At 37.8% G+C, this 19,727-nt stretch overlaps 2 protein-coding genes across 5 annotated transcripts in view; one reads left to right on the top strand and one right to left on the bottom strand.

Moving 5' to 3' along the window:
• The window catches only part of LOC127422258 (ras and Rab interactor 2-like), a 49,336-nt gene that overhangs the window by 15,496 nt on the left and 14,113 nt on the right, over positions 1-19,727 (top strand). For all 3 annotated transcript variants that reach the window (XR_007894147.1, XM_051665649.1, XM_051665650.1), the window contains 3 exons: positions 12,158-12,230; positions 14,718-14,806; positions 14,895-14,995. Coding sequence is in view for 2 of the 3 variants with exons in the window: in XM_051665649.1 (XP_051521609.1) it covers positions 12,158-12,230; positions 14,718-14,806; positions 14,895-14,995 (263 nt within the window). In the remaining variant the exon portion in view is untranslated. The remainder of the gene's footprint in view (positions 1-12,157; positions 12,231-14,717; positions 14,807-14,894; positions 14,996-19,727) is intronic.
• LOC127422296 (uncharacterized) lies at positions 3,051-7,421 on the bottom strand. 2 transcript variants are annotated; one of them, XM_051665719.1, is made up of 4 exons: positions 5,823-7,421; positions 5,472-5,690; positions 5,079-5,194; positions 3,051-4,477 (listed from the first exon to the last, which is right to left on the bottom strand). In XM_051665719.1, exons 1-3 carry the CDS (start codon positions 6,163-6,165, stop codon positions 5,079-5,081), a joined length of 678 nt encoding a protein of 225 aa, XP_051521679.1. In that variant the 5' UTR covers positions 6,166-7,421; the 3' UTR covers positions 3,051-4,477. The 2 variants fall into 2 exon arrangements, with proteins under 2 accessions (XP_051521679.1, XP_051521680.1); XM_051665720.1 differs by having other exon boundaries at positions 5,841-7,421.

Genomic DNA, 19,727 nt, shown 5'->3' with positions numbered 1-19,727 from the left:
GGCCATAAGGAGATGGCGCCAATGACTCAATGAGGACTCAAATGGCACAGAATGAAACTCATTCTGTGAAATCTCATTACTAAAATCATCTCTGCATGCTATGCAAACCTTTAGTCATTGTTGTGCTTGCATGTGTAATTAGATTTTAAGTACAATTATTATTTCTTTTTTTTTTTTTTTTTTTTGGAGAGGCTTTTGGAAACATTACAAATAGCGAAGCTATTAGCTTAACTACATTTCTCAGTAGTGAGGTGGTAGCTTCGCTAGTTTTTAAATCAAGTAGCTTTTCAGTAGGGAAGCTATATTTTTTATTATGTATCGCTTGCTTTGACAAAAGCTACACCGCTACATAACACCGTACCAGGTGTTTACTATCACAAGTTTTGAATCAGAACTAAAGATGTCTGACTCACAGATAAATCACTCATCTGAGTTGGTTCTTTACAATTAATTGACCACACGTTATAGCAAAGCATTCTGAATCGGTTCGCGATTCAATCTGAATGACTCAGAAAGCTCATGCCCATGCTGCTGAATCAGTTGGTGCATGCTCTCACATGCCAACATGCTTATACGGAATATTTTAAAATATGGAAAATAATGGTTGTAGTGGATCTACAATCAATGGAAACCAAACCTGCAAATGCGTCTTTTCGTTTGCTCAAAGAAAATGGAGAAACTAGTGTTTGCTGAAACAAAGCTCTCCCACTCCATTGCTGCGAGCCCCCAGATATCAGTCAAAAAACGGCAGGCCCCTCTACCATCAAAGTCTGTAGGCCCAGCTCACCCTCCCCCTCCCTCTGAGAGAGCTCTCCAGCCACTGCCACAACGCCAGGGCCCTTGCCATTGTTGGGGCTTCATTCAGGAGCAGATTTGGTTATTAGCAATAATTAATAATTATCAAAGATAATTATTAATTATTGAAACCAACAGAACATTGATTAGAATCAACAACAGCTTATTAATCCTTCAAATCAACAATTATCAAAGATAATTATTAATTATTAAAATCAGTAGAACATTGATTAGAATCAACATTAGCTTATTAATCCTTCAAATGCCCCTTGCCGGGGCACCACGCTGGAATTAGGGGCTAATAACCAGACAGTATAGCAGTCTCAATATAGGATTGTTCTCTTAGGAAAGTCGACATCTGGAGAACATCGACATTCAAAAGGTAAACAATGAAGGCTTGAATCTGAGCACAGACATCCCCTGACAGCACTTGGCACAGGTGCATGCAGAACAATATCAAAACACTTCTCTTTAAAGTATAAAACAGTTTATTGATGCAGAAATATAAATTAATATTCAGTACAATGCAGTCGATAAACTTCTGACTTCCAACTACAACTTTTTTTGTAGAACTGTTTTCCAACATAAAACAGTAACATGATTAGATATGGTAACAGATAAGCCTATAATACATGAGAGGAGGGTAGAGATGTGTGTGAATGGGTGTATGTGTGTGTGTGTGTGTGTGTGTGTAAGGTGAGGTTTCCGGCCAGAGAATGTGACCGCAAATGTGGGCGGAGAGACTGGTTAATGGCGTCTGCACGCTTAACACGTATCTCCGCTGGTACGAGAACTTAGGGACAAAGCTGAGCTCTATCGCCAAGTTATCTGTTCACCAAATGTGTGTGCGGGTATGTTTGTGAGGGGTCGTGTGTTTGTGTGGTTAGTAGGAGAGAGAGAGAACAGGGTAACGGCACTGAAGCCGGTTTAGCGATCGTGGGAGAGATGGCAACCGTTAATTTTATCACTCAGAGACGCGGTGAACGGCTCGTAATACGTCCGCCGTGGTCGTTGGTTCTTTAATGGATAAACTCAGTGTGCTGGTCTCACCCGTGATGGCAGAAATGCACAAACAGCCCTTGGTTGTACAACAACACAGCAAATCTCATTTGTGGTAACAGTAAGTTACAGTAAATTGCACAATTTCTGCCAGGGTATGCAAACTTTTGAGCACAACTGTATGTGCCAGGTCCCCGCTATGGTAGCAGTAATATTCACCAATGTTCACAGAACAAGCAGGAACCCAATCTGCCTGTAGCTTTATCTATATCTGTTGTGTCAAGTGATAGAAAGACTAAGGCCTTCTCAAGACGTACAGCAAATCATTCTGTTGCCTTTTAGATATCAGTCTGAGATTGTTAAATCTGCGCTTTTAAACATCCGCTTACTTAAAAACAAGTCATATTTAGTCAATGATCTCATAACCACAAATAGCCTGGATTTTATATTTCTAAATGAAACTTGGTTAGATAGCAGCTGCAGTGCAACAGTCCTAAATGAATCAGCCCCTCCAAACTTTACATTTATGAGTATCAGCAGAGTTGTTAGGAGAGGTGGAGGAATAGCTGCTCTGTTTAAAGTTGTCTTTCAATGCAAACAAGTGCCACTAGGTTATTACTTGTCATTTGATTAAGTATTGTACTAAAAGGTGCTCCACACATTCTGTTTATAATTATTTATAGGCCTCCAAAATACTCTTCCACATTTATTGATGATTTTACATAACTTTTATAAGCAATTTCATCTGAATTTGACTGTTTTATTATTGTAGGGGATTTTAATATCCATATTGATAATCCTGAAAACAACACTGCATGTAATTGGACCCAAACACACTTGCAGCCATGCTATAGATCTGCTTATTAGCAAGGGTCTGAACATTTCATCCACTGTTATTAAGGATGTAGCGCTATCTGACCATTTCTGTATTTTCTTTGATCTACTGATTTCTCCACCCGCTGATGTTAAATCTGTCTCCATCAAGAAGAGGTTCATAAAAGAGAAGACTACACTGTAAAAAATGTCCTTAATTTTAATGGTAAAAGACTAAAAATGCTACAGTAAAAAAAAAATGTTAATTGGTTAACAGGTAGTTACCTTAAAATGTTTAGATGTAAAAAGTAGGATTTTACCGTATAATTAACTGTAAAAAATTATATTATGTTTAACAAGAGAGTAAATGTACTATTTATGGTAAATTATTGTTAAAATTACAATTAAAAAACAATAATTGAACATTCTCATAATTCCCTGTATGACCCATTTACATTTATTCATTTCGCAGACGCTTTTTTTATCCAAAGTGACTTACAAAAGAGGAATACATAAGCTAATCATCTTAGGAGACAGTGGTATGAAAAGTGCTGTATTACAAAGTATCACTAGCATCATAATAGTATTCAAAACAGAATAAAGTGCAACAGGAATTTTTTTTTTTCTTTTTTTTTTTAATGACTGGTTAAGTGCTCATGGAAAAGATGTTTTTTTAGTCGTTTTATGAAGACAGAGAGTCAGCTTCACGGATGGAGTTGGGAAGGTCGTCCCACCAACGTGGTATGATGAAGCTGAAAGTCCGGGAAAGTGTTTTGGTGCCTCTTTGTGTTGGTACAACAAGGCGATGTTCCTTAGCCGACCGCAGGCTTCTAGTGGGCACGTAGCTCTGCATAAATGATTTTAGGTATGCTGGAGCAGACCCAGTGACTGTTCTGTATACCAGCATCAGAGCCTTGAATTTGATATGTGCATCAACCGGCAGCCAGTGGAGAGAGACAAGGAGTGGTGTAACATGTGCTCTCTTTGGTTCATTAAAGACCAGACGTGCTGCTGCATTCTGGATCATTGAAGGGGTCTAATTGCACATGTAGGGAGGCCTGCAATGAGAGCATTACAGTAGTCCAGTCTAGTTATGACAAGTGACTGGACAAGCAGTTGTGTGACATGTTCAGAGAGGAAGGGTCTTATCTTCCTGATATTGTAGAGTGTAAATCTACATGATCTTGCGGTCTTTGAGATGTGGTCTGTGAAATTTAGTCTGTTGTCTGTTGGTTACCCCTAGATTTCTGACCGATTTGGAAGGCGTTATTGTAGTTGCACTCAGCTGCACGGTGATGTTGTGTTCAGCTGCAGGGTTGGCTGGAAAGACAAGGAGTTCAGTCTTGGCTGGGTTGAGTTGCAGGTGGTGCTCCTTCATCCAGGCCGAGATGTCCGTCAGGCAGGCAGAAATTCGAGCAGTCACTGTGATGTCGTTGGGCTGGAAAGACAAGTAGAGTTGCGTGTCATCAGCCTAGCAGTGGTAGGAGAAACCATGTGCCTGAATGATGGGTCCCAGTGATGTTGTGTGTATAGAGAAGAGAAGTGGCCCAAGCACTAATCCTTGAGGTACCCCAGTAAGTAGCTGATGTGGCTTGGATACCTCACCTCTCTAGGCTACCTTGAAGGACCTGCCTGAGAGATAGGAATTAAACCAGTCAAGCACAGTTCCTGTGATGCCCAGTAAGGAGAGGGTAGAGAGTAAGATCTGATGGTTGACTGTGTCAAAGGCTGCAGAAAGGTCCAGCAGAATCAGGACTGATGATCTGGATTCAGCTTTCGCCCATCTCAGCGACTCAGTGACAGACAGCAAGGCAGTCTCGGTGGAGTGTCCACTTTTGAAGCCTGACTGATTGTCATCCGGCAGCTTGTTCTGTGAGAGAGAGGCAGAGATTTGATTGAAAACTGCCCTTTCAAGCGTTTTGCCATGAATGGGATGAGAGAGACTGGTCTATAGTGTTCAATTTGTGTGGGATTTAGTGCGGGTTTCTTCAGCAGAGGGGTTACTCGAGCCTGCTTAAATGTAGTGGGAAAAGTGCCTGTAAGTAGAGATGTGTTAATTATGTGTGTGAGTGCAGGTAGGATGGATGAAGAAATGGCCTGGAGAAGGTGAGAAGGAATGGGGTCAAGGGAACAGGTGGTGGGGTGGTTGGAGAGGAGGAGTTTAGAGACCTCAGTGTCAGTCAGAGGAGAGAACATAGAGACAGAAGAGTTGCATACAGGAGACAGGTGTTTGACAGGGTGTGGTGCTGAGAATGTATTGCTGATGGTTGTAACCTTATTAGTAAAAAATGTGGCAAAGACATCTGCTGTCAGTGATGTGTCAGGCGGTGGAGGGGGAGGGCAGATAAGTGTGTTGAATGTTCTAAACAAGCTGCGAGTGTCTGTGGTGCTGTTGATCTTGTTCTGGTAATAGGAGGTTTTTGCAGATTTAACGTTATCTGAAATAGTTGCAAGCAGGGACTGATATTTACCTAAATCTGCTGGATCTTTAGATTTCCGCCATCTCCTCTCAGCTGCCCTGAGGTCAGTCCGATGTTCACGAAGGACGTCAGACAGCCAGGGGCTGGGTGGTGTAGCACGTGCTGGCCTAGAGGAGATAGGACAGATGTTGTCTAGACAGGTTGTAAAAGTAGAGCTTAGTGTGTCTGTGGCAGTGTTTACATTAAGCGTGGTAAATACATTTTGTTTAGGAAGAGAGGTAGAGACAGCAGTGGAAAGGCGAGAGGGTGAGAGGGAACGGAGGTTACGGCGAAAGGAAACAAAAGGTGGACTCTGTTTTAATGTAGATGGGAGGGTCATGTTGAATTGAACAAAGTAGTGATCAGAGACATGTAAAGGAGTAACAAGAATATTTGAGTTGGTACAGTTATGTGTAAAGATGAGGTCCAGTTCATTGCCCGATCTGTGAGTTGCTGTGGTGTGTAGTTTTTCCAAGTCAAATGAGGCCAGGAGAGTATTCAATTCAGTGGCCTGGGGCTTGTCTTGGTGTATGTTGAAATCACCAAGAACCACAAGTGGCCTACCATCCTCCGGCAAGGAGGACAACAGGACATCCAACTCCTCAAGAAAGTTTGTCGGCTGACCTGGAGTGCGATAGATGACAACAACATGTATTTTTGTGGGTTGCATTGTAGTAATAGCATGGAATTCAAAACTAGTATTGTTACATAGTGAAGAGTGTGGTGAAAAAATCCAGTTGTTATGAATGAGCAAACCTGTTCCCCTTCCCCTACCGGTGTGTCGAGGGGTGTGAGAGAAGGAGAAGTTGTTGGAGAGAGCAGCAGGTGTTGCTGTATCCTCTGGACGTATCCATGTTTCTGTCAGTGCCAGGATGCTGAGGGTGGACTGCGTGGCAAAGGCTGGAATGAAGTCAGCTTTGTTCACAGCTGACTGGCAGTTCCAGAGTCCCACTGAGAAAGAGAGTGTAGCAGGTGCTGAAGTGCAAAGTGGCCGTAGGTTGTGTGGGTTGCGTTTGGTCTTGCATTGATATCGTGTAAACGGTCTGTAACAGATAACAGGGATGTGCTTGAAGGCATGTGTTATTCGTGAAGTAGACATGTTAGTATATAGAAGGAAAATAAGACGAGATACAATAACAAGATACTTAAGTGCTATGTTGAGTGGCGCCTTGTCGGTGTCCTTGCTCGGTGGACCCGCATAGGTAGACTCGTTGGTCTTTACACAAGTAGGTCTTCACACGAGGAGGGCTTTACATGAGGGCTACCACTTCCGCTTCCACGTCAGCATTCAAATCAAATATATACGCGATGATAATGAGCTGTTCAGTGAAAAAGCTGGACACGCCTTAATGCTACTTAGCACAACAAAGTTAGTCACGTGGTCAACAGAAACTAAGGGTCGACTTCCGTGCACCGCAAATAAATTATGCTGCACTATAGCAATAAATAATACCCTAAACAAGTGAAGCACTGTTTATAAACACTAAAAACCATGATAGTTTTACACAAACTGGACAACCAACGCTAAATCTAGCAGTGAATAACCTGGGTCAAAACAATGTAGCACACACAAACCAACCTACGTTTAAGCGACGCGAGTTCAAGACAGTAAACAAACAGCACAAGTTTAAGACAGTAAACAAACAGCACAAGTCTAGCAATGAATACCACTCTTCAACAAAGTAAAACAATGAAATAAACACACTTACACGCAACTGCAGACTCCTGTAGATAGATTGCGTACCCATCACATTTCATTATATTTTATGGGAATAGTTATGTTTATTCTTATTTTTAAAATCACTTATCTGCATTAGGGTGTTCTGTGTTATATTTGATTTAGTTTAGTTAATGTGTATTGCATTATTTTAATTTCACATGTGTTACCCTGATGGAGTTAAATGTTTGTGTGAGTGACACTGAGCACTGTCTCTACATGTTTATTGATAATTGCTCTTGAAAAGGCCACTATTGATGAATTTCATGTCAGCATGTGCCTTTTTGTAATTACTACAGTGAGTAAAACACAGATTTTTACAGTTTCAGAAGGCTAAAGTATTACATTTATATCATTTAATAATATAAATGGTAATGCACCATAAAATATATAGGAATCAAAATTACATCCTGTAAAGCCTGAAGCCTATATTTTTTACTGTGAATTTCTGGCAACCACAGCTGCCAATTTTTTACCATAAATTTAACAGGATTTTTTTTTACAGTGTAGGGTGCAGTTTATGAAGGCTTTATCTATGACACCAAGTATATCTGCAGAATCTGTTGATGTTCTCCTTTATAACTTTAAAGTAAATAATTACTATTGGCATTGCTCCTGTAAAGGCCAGGAAGATTACTGACAAGCGTAAAGCACCTTGGAGAAACACAACAGCAGTGCAAAGCATGAAAAGGAAATGCAGAAAAGCAGAACAAATGTGGCGGAAAGCAAAACTTGAAGTCCATTACAATATCTAGAGACAGCCTTCATGCTTTTAATTTTGAACAAGCCAAAGCTAGACAGACTTTCTTCTCCAACATTATAAACAGCAACATAAACAACACCCGGACTCTATTTGCTACTGTAGGGTGACCATATTCTGGTTTTCCAAGAAGAGGACACCTTTTTTTTTTCACCGGGGTGGGGGTTACTATGAATGCAAACTTAATACAGTGAAAAAGACACTCTATTAGCATAACATAAATATATATAAATAAATAAAAATGTCCAACATTCTTTTGAATGTCCATGTACTAAAATAAAATATTTGATGCCATGAGTGTACCTTCATTTTCTATTACTATTATTTTGAATGGCCATGGAAAATGAAGCAATGTGATAACAGTTTTGCCTGGTCGCAAAAAGTAGTCCATTAATTTACCTGATGAACTTTCACCTTTTGCTGATCCTTTATGCTTCGCAGAGCTAATGTGTGCTTCTAAATCACTTGCACCTTTATTAGCAACTGACACATAAGTGCCAGCTTTACATGTCATACATTCTGCTTCCCATGGATCTCGACATGGACGAAAGCATGGGAATTTTTTGTGCAAATCTTCTGTAAATTTGCACTTTCGTTTGGGCATTGTTTCCGCTCAGCTGTCATTCGCTGCTACTGTCAAACAACTGTTTGATGTCAAACACAACAGCGCTTTGCGCATTCGCGGAGAGATTGACATGCAGGAATTTGGCCAATAGTTGCTGCAAGCCTCTTATAATCGACCAATTGTTGTGTGAGAAGGCGGGACTTACAAAGAGGGGTTAAAGCAATGCAAATGTGCATGCACACACAATGAAGTATTAGACCAGATGCACATCATAAGGCAACTAAAGCCGAATCCCGGACATTTTCGCAAATATAGAAATCCTGGCCGGATGCTTTTTTAAGCGAAAAAGAGGATATGTGGGGAAAAAGAGGATGTATGGTCACCCTAGCTACTGTAGATAGACTAACTAACCCACTACCACAGGTTCCCTGTGAACCCACACCATAACTTCAGAAATTAGACAGGATGTGTGATTTTGAGGCAATTGATAGCAAAACCCTGGATGAAACAGTACAGCAGCTTAAAACATTGACCTCCCGTCTTGACACACTCCCCACATCTTTTCTCAAAAATGTGTTTAACTGTCTAGAAACCAATCTCTTAGAGATAGTCAATGCCTCACTCCTTTCAGGCACTTTTCCGAAGTCTCTCTGAAAACTGCAGTTGTTAAGCCCCTTCTAAAAAAGATAAATCTGGATAATGGCATATTAAACAACTACAGGCCAATTTCAAATCTTCCTTTCATACAGTAGGCAAGATCATTGAAAACGTTGTTTTCAGTAAGCTGAACAATTTCTTAAACTCAAATGGCTACTTGGAAAATTTCCTGTCTGGTTTCCAAACGCATCATAGCACAGAGACGGCACTCATAGAGATAATGATATCCGGCTAAATACTGATGCAGGCAAAATATCAGTGCTGGTTTTATTGGAACTCAGTGCTACCTTTGACACTGTCGACCACAAAACACTCCTAGACAGAAACTGGGTAGGGCTCTTTGGAACGGGCCTTAGCTGGTTCAGGTCATATCTAGATGGGAGGGGTTTCTATGTGAACATAGGAAACTATGAATCTGAGTGGACATCCATGATATGTGGAGTCCTGCAAGGCTCAATTCTTGCACCACTTTCTGTTTAACCTATATATGCTCCCACTAGGCCAAATTATGAAAAAGAACCAAATTGCATAGCACAGCTATGCAGACGACACCCAGATCTACCTAACCCTATCGCCGAGTGACTACAGCCCCATAACAGAAATTTGCTGCCTGTGCCAGTGCCTTTATGAAATGAACAGTTGGATGTGCCGAAACTTCCTTCAGTTAAACACAGACAAGACAGAGGTCATTGTATTTGGCAACAAAGGTGAAATTACCAAGGTGAACACATACCTTGTCTCCAAAGATCTAAAGAATAAAAATCAAGTAAGGAATCTTGATGTCATTTTGGAGGCAGACCTTAGTCACATCAAAGCAATAACCAAATCAGTCTACTATCATCTAAAAAATATAGCAAGAATTAGATGTTTTGTATCCAGTCAAGACTTAGAGAAACTTGTTCATGCATTCATCATCAGTAGGGTGGACTACTGCAATGGACTCCTCACCGGCCTTCCCAAAAAGACCATTAGACACCTGCAGCTCATTCAGATTGCTGCTGCCAGGATTCTCACTAGAACAAAAAAGACTGAGCATATCACTCTAGTACTTTCACATTTAGAATTGATATTGTAGCTCAGGGCGAGCTAAAAAATGTACAGCCCAAGGGAACAAGATCAGCAAATGGGCTTAAATCGCCAGTCTCAGTCACAAATAAGAAATCCAAGTCTCTTGAGGTAAAAAAAAACTCCTTCAAGATAAATGTCTTATTTGATAGCGATCTCACATTAACCAATGCCAATTTGATCAAAATTGAGCCACTTACCACCTGTGATACACGACACAGCGGGCGAGGGTTGCAGTGATTCACACCACCGTTATGGAGATGCGGCGTCTGGTATTGAGTGTGTTCGACAAAATACTCCTTAAAAAAAAAAACACAATTGGCCGAATCCATAAATGTGCTGGTTCAAGAGTGCGCCCAGTAAACCCAACGATGGTACTCCCACTCGTATTCGGGGAGAAGAGGCCAGGAATGAGTCACAGAAACTGATGTCAGGTAGGACCTGAGTTTGACGGATATCCCGCCTCATTTTCCCTGTCTTCTTCGACATTTCCTTCGTGGTAGAGCGCAAGGAAGCCGGCGCAGACACAATGGCACACTGGACAGGACTGGAGGAAGGCAGGTGAACGGTCCTCTAAGGTCTTGCTTAAGCAACACATCAACAATGTCTGAGACTGAAATGAGCATAGGGTGGTCATAAACCAACACAGCAGAGATTTCCTGGACCAGAAAAGACACAAACAGGATGAGGACGAGAGCAAACAGATGGCTAGCCACACACACCAGCGCCATCTTGTTTACTTGTTGAAGAAGCACCCAAGTCAAGTTAATTCATTAGGATCAAGTCAGTTAGAAATACCAAGAGTGATGTATAGCTTGTAGTGTGACTTGCTACTTTCTCTGAAGTGTAGCTTTTAGCTTAGCATAACACATTTATCTGTTGAGTTGTTGGTAGCTTAGCTTGCTAAATGTTTTGAGTAGCTTGCCCAGCACTGTTGACTGCTGTGTTGTATCAACACAAAATATTACTCAGTTACAGATTTTTGTGATTCTTCAGCAGTTTCTTAGGCTGTCACAGAATTTATCGTAATCTACTGTTTATCATTAACAAATATGAAAAGTTTTCTTTTCCAAACACTTTTTTTTTCTTTTTCTTTTTTTTCTCGAGTTAAAAGCCTTTTATTTTGGGTATGCCACTGAAACAGGAAATCTTTAATAATAAGGCTCATGAGACTTAAATCTGAGTAATTACTGGATGGTTGTTTATATGAAAATGTGTTATTAATGATAAACATTATGAGTTTTGCTGTAATTAGTGGTATTTTATTAAAAAAAATTAGGGAATAATAAAAAATCTTATTTAGTCTGTGTGAACACCTTTTGCAAGTTCTGTGAAAATATGAAATTATTTTATCATTTGGTATCAGGCTGCTAAGGGCAATAAATCCTATATTTATTGCATTTATTATTTTCAAATGTTTGTTTCCTCAAAAGTACTAAAAGAATTGTTAATGGAAGAGTTAAGGAACTGGAATTGTTAAGAGGAATCAGAACCGACATTCCTTACGATTCCCATCCCTACACATGTCTCCTCTAGAGTTTCAGAAGAAATCTCAACAATGTCTCACACTGTGCTCAGATTTTTTGCTATTATGCTAAAGTTTACAGCTCTTGCCATTCCACGACAATTAATAGTGACTACATCTGTCAAACTCCAAAAAACACCCTAATAAAAGTGGCCTGAATGACTCATGGGCTTTATTCCATGTCATCTAAAGACATAAGATAGCTTTTTGTGAGGAATAGATTGAAATTTATGCCATTACTGAACGATAAGCTTGCATCTAGCCAGTGTTCGCATCTAGAATAAAAAAAAAAAATGACGTGCCACATTCAGTTATTGCACATGCAAGAACCAATGCCTTTTTGCCATTTTTTAATTGAAGACACAAGCTTTGGTGCACGAGACGAATGTCAGTCAATAACAAAAGTGTGTGTCTGTTTATCAGAAAAACCAATCGTATGACTTCAGAAAACATAGCACACATGTCATATGGACTTAAATGATAATTCTACAGTGCTTTTTGTCCTTTCTGGAGCTTGATAGATGTGGTCACTATGAACTATCATTGCATGGCAATAGTTGCCTAATGATTCAGCAAAAATTCCTCTCCATGATGTTAATAATCGCTGCATAAATGTTTGTTCTCTATTTGTGCATGCACTAAAGTGCACTGGTCTAATTCACACCATGAACCCTGCAGCCTTCCTGTTTCCTCATTACATGTGTGGGTTTTTTTTAAGTTAATGACTAGTTTCTCCAGTTTCTCTGTATTATTCACAGGGTTGGTCTGACTCACTAGTTGACTTGTCTTCTTTATTTCACAGCTGTTCGGCTGACATCATCTCACCTGGTGTTCCCAGATCTCTTTCAACTGCTGAGTTTCTACACTCTGAGCAGGTGAGCATGAGTTATTTTTATTCACCTGCTGCTGATAAATTACCACATCTGTTTTAACAGATAACAGAAACATACTTTTATATTGAATTGTTTTGCTTACAAAACAGCTACAGTACAGTACATTGATGGCATTAGATACTTCGTTTTATTACACAGCTCTCTAGAATCTCTCTAGATTCTGTCTGTAGAACATTTAGCTTCAAGTATTTTTGTATGATGACTGTATAATTGTCCCAGGCAAATGATTTCCTACATAAATGTACTACTTTCATGTCTCTCGTCTTATATTAATCCATGGTCTCAAATCTTAATAAACATTTTGTGTCTATTTATTTATTTGATAAGTAGCCTGTAATAAGCTGGATAATGTACAGACAGCCAGTCATTATCACAAAATGAACCCTTTCAGGGTGATACAAGACTGTCCTGATCACTCTAAAGGGGTTTATTTTGCAATAATTACGATTGATAGTACGTTAACCCTTTACATACAGTATACTGTTGTTCTGAATGATTACCATATTCATTTACCATACAATTTACATAGTAAACCTATTCAATTAAATTTATTTGTAAAGTGCTTTTCACAATACATGTTTTCCAAAAGCAGCTTTATACAGAATAGTGCCTTTCAAACCCCCCAATGAGTTAGCCAAAGGCAACAGTGGAAAAACTTAGATGGCTCATTCTATAATTGGGGGTACATTTCATGTCAACAAAAAAGTACAAAAACAAAGTGTTTCTCAATAAAACAGCTATTGGTTTTAGTTAAAATACTTCTTCAGTGTAACATATCTACTAGTTGCAAAGCTTATGCATTAAACACCTTTTTGATATTATAAGCGAAACAATGTTTTCACTATTGAGTTTGTTAACTGTGTTACGACAAACTGCATGCCATTACAGACACTGATTAAATGCTACACTTCAAGTAACACACATAATTAAGGTTTCTTTTGTCTATTCTGCGATATGTGCAGTAATTCATTTAAAATCATTTTAAGAATTGTATGGTTTTGCAGATATTCATGTGATATTTTCAGCATGGTCACTAGTGACAGAAACATTTTTAATCATAAATCTGCCTTAAATATAATGTTGGTTGTTTGATATGCAAAACTCTACCCTTTATGGATGTAAAATATACCTTGAAGGATATCAGAAGCAGCATTCTTGTTATTTGAAATGTAAAAAAGGTCTACTGTAACACAGTTTACAGTGAAAGTAACAGTTGAAAAAGCAATATCCTGTTTTTTTTTTTGTTTTGTTTTGTTTTTTTTTCACAAAATACAATGACACCAATTACATAAGAAGATCTGTTTTAACTTGCAAAGGAACAATATCTAGTTAATTTTGTAAAATTAATTCAATGTCCCTTAATCCCTTATCATCATGATTCACACGCATGCATAAACACACATGCACGAGGGCACACACACCCTCAGTGTCCTATGACACATACAGGCTTAAATTATGACAAAAAACAGATCTATGGAAAATAATTCATTATCATCAGTGGACACAGTAGGGTCACATCAACTATGTTACCCAAGAGTTGACCCTATAGGGTAACTTAGTTGTGTAACATTGTTGACATACCTCCATTTTGACTCATAATTTAAGTGGTACTCCTTGCCTGGCCAACCACATGTAATTTTCTTGATCAGGTTAACCTAAAATTTGAATATATATTTTAGTTAAAATCATAAAAATATTGCAAACCATAACAATGTACCCAACATAGTTGACGGTCAATTAATATACTCCTTGACAATATGCTATTGTAGTTAAAATATTGAAGAAAATTAAAGGACACTTGCCATTATGTGTTCAAAATGTCCCCACAGAGGAAAATGACATCACATGATGCTGTTCACATGGTTTTGGGATATACAATTTTTTTGTTGCATGTGGGTGTTTTTGTTAGTAACATAGCTGACAGAACTTTTGTGAACATGAGTAAAATAAGATATTTTTAACTCGGTCTAAAAAAAAAATACTATTTTTCTGAAGTGTTTAGAATTTAAAAATAAATAAAATATATATAATGTAGACTTCGTTCAACTTCAAATGTTATTCATTATTTTGAACTTAAGACCCACTCACTTCAAAAACGGACAATGCAAAAACTGTCATTTAAGAAAACATCATGGCAATTTCAAGCAAAATGAAATATGGGTTGCACAAAATATTTGTGTGATATTATAACATGATTTCCCTTAATGGATAAAATGGAATATTTCTGAAGATAATGGTTAGAAAATATATAATTACCATCAATGGACATTTAATGTACCCTAAATTACAGAATGAGCCAGATGTTTAAGTAGAAGAGGAAGAGGTACTTTTGTGGTACTCCAATGTACTAGGTGTTAAGTTGCATTTTAGTATTTCTTTTTTTTCTTCACTGTGTTATGCAATATGTTGGGTTTCAGATGAATTTGTTGTCATTAGTTTATTATCTGACTCTACCCAACTTTCTCTCAGGGATGTGTTACCTGTCTGTTTACTGGTTCCATCATGGGTTTACACCCTTAACAGTTTACCAGACAATCTCGTCCTTCCACCTGGTCCAAGTCAGTACTTGCCCTGTCATTCACCATTCTCTGTTCCATGCTGTTAATACAACTGTCATTCTCAAAGGTTTATGTGTGTGTCTTTCAGAAGCTTGGCTGTGTTCGTCCTCAGATCCACAGGTCAGCAGTATGACTCCAGGAACACCAGGCGCAGAGAAAATGTCAGAAACTGTCATGTGCACTATACAGGTGATACAGACCTTCTGATGTATGTTGTCTTTGCTTTACTTGTCCCATATTAAAAGAATTTCAATATTCGTTCAACAGCATTACATAATTGGTTCATTTACAGGTTTGCGCTCCATTCACAATTAATTAAGAATGCCTTTATATTCCAACTCAGTTCCTAAATTTCAATTGAATTTGAATTGAGGTAGCAAACAGGATGCAGAATTGTAATTTGAATCTGCGAAGGTAAATTAAAATGGAATGAAATTCAAATAAATTAATATAACTGCTGTAAATGTGGTTTTTAATATTTAATTATACATTTTAATAATGCATTTCATTTTTAGTATGAATTACCCATAAACATGCTATCATACACACAGCATATGAGGATTTCCAGACTATATTATTAATAATTATTAGGGCTGTCGATTTAACGTGTTACTTCAGTGTGATTTATTATATAAAACATATAGAATTAAAAAAATTAACTCAATCATGTCCCTGGACCGTAATAAGGAATATTCCTTACATATTCACCTTATATGCCAGAGAAGCTAGCATGCAGCCATCTTGAAAATTTTGTCTTGGGAACTTCCGTTCTAGCGGTATATATAGATATCTATGGTGTTGATGTCAAAGTGTAATTAGTTAGCGAAGTGGATTTACAGGTTATTGAGTTTTCAGATGCTATCATGAGCATTTTAAAATGTTCAGGGGATGTCATAACAACTGGAAGCAGAGCGGGTAGATTTTAAAACAAGAGTACTTCATACATAAATACACAAGATCCTACCTTCAAGCTGTGAACGTACTGATGTGCCTCTGTGCTCATAAAACTCCAAGAGACAACACAAAGTCATTACAAATATTTCTGTACGACAATATTTCTGGCTATCTTTTCATGTCATTCACCAATTACATGATAGTTAAGGTAAGCTGATTTTTTGAGCTGGACAGGGGAAGGGGTGCAACTACATTAACACACACACACACGTTTTATTTCATATTCCGTTTTCACCCATTTTAATCACATTTAAGCCTCTAAAAAAATGTAGGGTGACAAATTCGTTTTAAAAAGTACAATTGTAATTTTTTTTAATGTTGAACTTGCATGTGTAATAATACGAGCTGTCACTGTTGGAAATTTCATACCAACTACACATTTTAACACAATTTATTAACAAGCTGAAACTTTAAGCCGAATATATGTATAAGAATTAAATGCTTGTATCATGAAAAAGTGCAGTGTATCATAGCTGTCCGAATGTGATCTGCCAGGTCCAATTTACCTCTGCTGGTGTGATAAAAACTAACATTTACAGTGACAGAAAAACACATCACTAGCATTTTCACATAGTAAAGGGGTGCTGTAGACTCACACCATCAACTCTTGGTGAAAAATACTTTATGTGCTCACACACGTAATCCATTTTGATCGACTCTTCTCAGTAGCTTCAACGCAAACAGGAAGTTAGATGACAAAATTTTGAAGAGCGGAGCTCGGAAAAGGGGCGAGGCTGAAAAAGGTGAATACTGTAAGCAGTTAAAGCATGGAGTATCACCTGTTTTCTCCAGGGGGCAGTAAGCGAAACTCGCCGTATAGGCAATGCGCATCTTATACAGACAAAGAACAAACCGCACATACCGAGAGCAGACAACACAAGATGAAAACACATTCTTGCGTTCAAACACAGCTTGATGGAGTGCCAATCTGAAGGCAGGGGTCTCAAGACGTGTTTTTCTTAGTTTCAAACTTCATTTAACTTGACACAGCGAATTAACACAAAACAATATGTTTATGACACAACACAACCGAGATGCTCCAAAAGCATCCGTCTGATGCAGGTGTACATTGACACATCTTCAAACAAGCCCTTATAATAATTCTCAGACTGATTGATGAATTCAATTGCAAAATGGATTGCTGTGAACTGTAGGCCAATGATGGGCTTTCTCAGCAAATATTTATGTATGCGATTAATTCGATTAATTAATCGGCATACCATGTAATAAATTTGATTAAAAATTGTAATCGATTGACAGCCCTAATAATTATATTATTTTATGTGGCTGTCATTTATCAGTCACACAAACAGCTACTCGAACAGTCTTTTCAAGCACATGCAGAGGTGGATTATGACTAGCAAGGGCCAATTATCTTTTAAAGTTGAGGTCTACACAATCTATTTTCATTGATTTAAGTCTCTTTTAATACCTGTTCTGTTATTTACAGTCAGATTAATTTAAACACACAGCATGGATGTGGTAAAGAAACCGCTCAACCGAAACACGTTCTCTGAGCAGCCACTGTAAAGAGACAGTACCATTTTAACATTTGTTAAACATAATGTAAACTCAGTGTAAATAATACCATTATGCATAAAACATTCATATAATTACAGGGGCCATAATAAATTATGAAATATTTTAACTTCATCAAACACTTTAAATATTGATGAATTTAACAAACACATTAGGCTCCTACAGTATCTATGCAAGTGTTTGGTGAAATTCGGCAAAGAGTTCAGGCAGTTCTGGCTCGTGCTGCTATATCTTTTCAACTCATTCAGAAGTGATCATTCCTACACCCTATGTCCTTCAAAGACTTTACTCTCTATTGTGACAGCTTTGAAGGACTGAAGAGTGTAGGGCTCAAAAATAGTGGTCATTTGGTCATTTTGGGGGAAATTCGGTTCAGAATGTCCCTACAGCTTGGCTAGCATTATCATTCTTCCATCGAAAAGCCCTGCGAAGGCATCATTTAAGCCTTTTCAAAGTGTCCAAAAATCCCCTAGACTACATTACATTGACAGAATATTTAAATGAGCTTGAAAACCTATACACAAGCACTTTAATCTGCTTTAAGATGCTCTCTTCTTTCTTTCTTTCTTTCTGTAAAACCCGTCAAAATTTCTAACTTCAAGCATTTCAATTTTTTGTAAACTTTCTGACAACGTTTTGTCAACCAACATTATAGTTTGTCCGACAAACTTTACGTATCTAGTTTAATCAGTACTTTTGAACCACACAAAGTAAAATATCAATATTTTCTTTTCCCCAACCACCTAAGCCAAGTTATTTTTTGTAATGTAGGGTTTACAAAATACATGTTTATGCATGTTTATGCAGTTTAGCAATGAATAGTATAATACATGTTTTTATTTGACAGCCCTTTTATACAAATAATAAAGCTTAACCATATAAAGACTAACATATTAAATAATAGTCCGAAAATTATATATATTTTAAAACCTGTTTAAAACTTTTTTCTATAAAATAATGAAATTAAGCACATGTTGCTTGAATTCAATAAATACTTATGAAATATCAGTAACTTGAAAAATCAGTAACAATATAAACGTTATTGTTAATTTTACTTGATCAAAATCAGCAAAGATTCCACATAAAAAAAGAGTGCATCAAAACATGAAGGTAGTTATATAACAAGGTGTTCTACTTCCGGAAGAGCATGGAAACTTTCACCAGGAGACAGTAGACATCTCATGCACATCATGATGATGATGTAGAGGCTTTAGAAAGTCATGTATCAAATATGATTTGCATGTTATAAGGTTAAAGAGTTGCTCAAAATTTTTTATTAGAAACCGGAAGGCAAAAGGGTCCTATAAGAGGGCTGGGGGCCCTCAGAGTCACAGGGACCTGTTGAGCTGTGGGGCCCATATATTTACAACCTGGTCTCCTAAATGGACTCTATATACATTTTTGCAAAACTTGTTATACGTGTCTCCAGGTACAATTCCCTGCAGTTTTCAGAAGAAATTAACTCTGCTGTCTTTATTAAAGTCAATCTTTTCATAAAGTCTTTTGACTTTGGCCATTTTACCGTATAGGGGAATTTTTTATAAAAGGTTTTACAGGAAAAAGTTTCTTACATATTTTGTCCAGCTGAAATTAGACATCAATTAATAATATAAAATAAACATCAATTGTAAAACAAAAGCGGAGTTGACAGTAAACATTGACAATTGTTGTTCTTTTTGGAGCAGTCTAAAAAACCAAAAGGCAATTGTAGTAGGCATATCCCCATCTAGTGGTAAACTCTGTATTAGCATCAATTACGTTGGCAACATGGCAATTCAGTATTTAAACATGTTAAAACACTTAATAACATTACCTGCACAATGAAAAATAAATGGTGGAAATGGGTATTGTGGTGCAGAGAATTAATCAGTCTACACAAATACATCACAAATAAAGCCTTGTAAGAACAGAGCTAAATTAATCAGATATAAAACCATGCAATGACTTAAGTGTTTTAAACAATTTATACCAACAAATCTCCGACCACTCAAAGTGTGCAACAAACACAACTTGAACAGTTTTTTCAAGCACACAATACATTTGTTTTATAAAACAGACAACCAAATTATCACAAAAGCATTACGATAACAGTTTACAACTCATATACTTCCAGTCAAGGCATCTATATAAATGTGGTCACTATTATCCGATGCACGCAGCCATGCCTGTTTACATTAGGTGATACACACACACACACACAATGTCTGAGGTGTCAAACAGTGCACTGAGATGTCACCATACTGCTGATATTATTTGTCCATTTCTTTTTATTGTCATAGCCTCCTCTATGTTTCTGTTTGATTTCCGAGTACTTCGTTCAAAAGAATATGGCTGGTCATAGAAATGCATCAATTCTTCAACTACAAACTCTTCAGACACGTTTAGTAATTTCTGTTCTCTGTTTTGTGTGCAGCTGTGTTGTGTTGTG

Source organism: Myxocyprinus asiaticus, chromosome 31 (genome assembly GCF_019703515.2).
Source record: "Myxocyprinus asiaticus isolate MX2 ecotype Aquarium Trade chromosome 31, UBuf_Myxa_2, whole genome shotgun sequence".
NCBI classification, from domain to species: domain Eukaryota; kingdom Metazoa; phylum Chordata; class Actinopteri; order Cypriniformes; family Catostomidae; genus Myxocyprinus; species Myxocyprinus asiaticus.
This window is presented reverse-complemented; position numbering and strand designations above follow the sequence as displayed.